This window comes from Tachysurus fulvidraco, chromosome 1, assembly GCF_022655615.1.
Source record: "Tachysurus fulvidraco isolate hzauxx_2018 chromosome 1, HZAU_PFXX_2.0, whole genome shotgun sequence".
NCBI lineage: Eukaryota > Metazoa > Chordata > Actinopteri > Siluriformes > Bagridae > Tachysurus > Tachysurus fulvidraco.
The window spans coordinates 16,958,873-16,961,104 of record NC_062518.1 but is presented as its reverse complement, the minus strand read 5'-3'; the positions used below and the strand labels follow the sequence as shown (position 1 = coordinate 16,961,104).

Below are 2,232 nucleotides of genomic sequence, written 5' to 3'. Positions count from 1 at the left end.
TCAAGATATACAGGTATGGAATCCTATGTGTAATGTGTAAAGTTCTACATTTAAATATAAGAAAATAACACAATTAATCCACAGTAAGGACAACACATTTTGTACACTTTTACACACACATTCCTACTTTTCCCTGCGGCAGACTGTTGAACATGTATACCTTGAGTGACAGGTGTCTCGTTTCCATTGACAAACGATACCTACCGTTTCCATGTTTTCTGACTTCTCGGCCACCGTAGTTCCTGTAGAGAGACGAGCGCAAAACCCTTACGGAGTTAAGGATTTGTTAATGCGATTTGCGCTTCTCAGGCCACTGTAAGGAACCCTTAATGAAACCAAGATTGCACCGATTTACACTTTGTTTTTTATTTATTTATTTTATATATTTATTATAATGAAATGTGAAAAAGATCAACGGTCTCATGGGACACACTCCAGAAGGTTTTGTGTTGGAATTTAGTTTTTGTTTTTAAAGAGAAATGTCCTGCTAGGAGCTTCTTGTTTAAATCCTGTCTTATTTTAAAGTCTCTGAGATTCTGATCTTTATCAGAAATGTTATAAAATGATCAAAGATTTCTGAGCGTGTGTGTTTAAAGGTCTAATGTTATCTGTGTTGTTTTATCTGATGGTACGTGCAGAGCTCCAGATATGGGTTGTGTGAGGACATGCTGTAGACCTGAGACACGATACACTGCGTATCTCTGACTCCATTCTCGCTAAGTCCTTATCTCCTGTCTGCTTCTGAGTCAGGAAAACCTGGTGCTCCGGCCGTGGTGCTGCGTCTGACCGCATTCCCATTCACGCTGAGTTCAAACTTCACATTCACGTTATCCCCCGTTCCTTCAATCTTGACAGTATATCTTACAGTAGAAACGGTTAATAAAGGGGTGTGTGGTAGTCTAATGGTTAATGTGTTAGACTACCAATTGGAAGGTTGTGAGTTCGATCCCAGGTACACCTGGCTGCCACTGTTGGGCCCCTAAACAAGACCCTTAACCCTCAATTGCTCAGTTGTAAAAAAAAAAAATGAGATCAAGTAAGTCGCTTTAGGTTTTGTTAAACTAACCCAATACGTCATTACCTGGCAACCATATCTTTACCTGTCCTGTGGCTGCTCCTTCCCTGAGCATGGGGCAGTGAGATTAGTGCCAGTGTGGAGCTCAGATACTTTACTGAACTTCCCATTTCCACCTCTAGGGGGAAGAATAAGCGAGTGGAGGTAAATTACACAACATCTGTAAACATCTGCATCTGTAAATTCGAGCGAATCAACACAACACTGTCACACAGACACCCTTTAAAATCACTGCTATATCAGGAAAACTGTTCAGTGTGTCAACAGAATTTCAATACAGGTAGGTGATGAAGTTGTTTATCGACTATTTAATAGGTTTTGTACTGTACAGTGATATCATTTATATTTATGTTCATATTAAACTAAAATATTAAAAGTTCTTCAGGGACAAAAGGGAACCTTTATAGTTTATAGAGTGTAAAATACACTGAAATTCCCCCCCCCCCCCGTGTGTGTGTGTGTGTGTGTGTGTGTGTGTGTGTGTGTGTGTGTGTGTGTGTGTGCAGGCGGTCGGGCTCGCGTGTGTCTTTAAGGGCTGCTGTTGTGGTGTGTGTGTGTGTGTGTGTGTGTGTGTGTGTGTGTGTGTGTGTGTGTGTGTGTGTGTGTGTGTGTGTGTGTGTGTTTCATCTTCAGCTTCTCTCCGTTAGCGCACAGACGAGCTGAAACGGTGAGAGCTGCTGGATCTTTCTGAATCTCTGCGCGCGCGCGTGTGTGGATGTTATCTTACATGCAATCTCCTGGACTTTTGGATAAAAACAGTTGATTTCTTGATGATGATGATGATGATGATGATGATGATGATGATGATGATGATGATGATGATGAAGAGGACTGTCTTGATCGGTGTTGGCGCGCGCAGGTCGTTTCTCGTCCTGGCGGTTTTGTGCACGCTCCAGTCCGTGCGCGCTGCCCACCATCACCGTGAGTAAAATAACTCTCTTTACTTATCCTTACCTTTGCTCTGTGTGTGTGTGTGTGTGTGTGTGTGTGTGTGTGTGTGTGTGTGTGTGTGTGTGTGTGTGTGTGTGTGTGTGTGTGTGCGCGCGTGTGTGTATATGTGTGTGTGTGTGTGTGTGTATGTATCAGTGTTAAGAGAAGAGTCGCTCACTGAAGAACTCTTACACTCGTAGGTTTTAGTGGACATCAGTGTCATGGGG

At 42.7% G+C, this 2,232-nt stretch overlaps 1 protein-coding gene across 4 annotated transcripts in view; it reads left to right on the top strand.

Moving 5' to 3' along the window:
• Positions 1 to 1,247: 1,247 nt before the first annotated feature.
• cntnap5b (contactin associated protein family member 5b) overlaps positions 1,248 to 2,232 on the top strand; it is a 42,878-nt gene continuing 41,893 nt past the window's right edge. For 2 of the 4 annotated variants that reach the window (XR_007144439.1, XM_047820953.1), the window contains exons 1-2: positions 1,248 to 1,355; positions 1,582 to 1,996. Coding sequence is in view for 3 of the 4 variants with exons in the window: in XM_047820953.1 (XP_047676909.1) it covers positions 1,846 to 1,996 (151 nt within the window). In the remaining variant the exon portion in view is untranslated. The remainder of the gene's footprint in view (positions 1,356 to 1,581; positions 1,997 to 2,232) is intronic. The other 2 variants (XM_047820951.1, XM_027156905.2) reach the window with 2 other exon arrangements.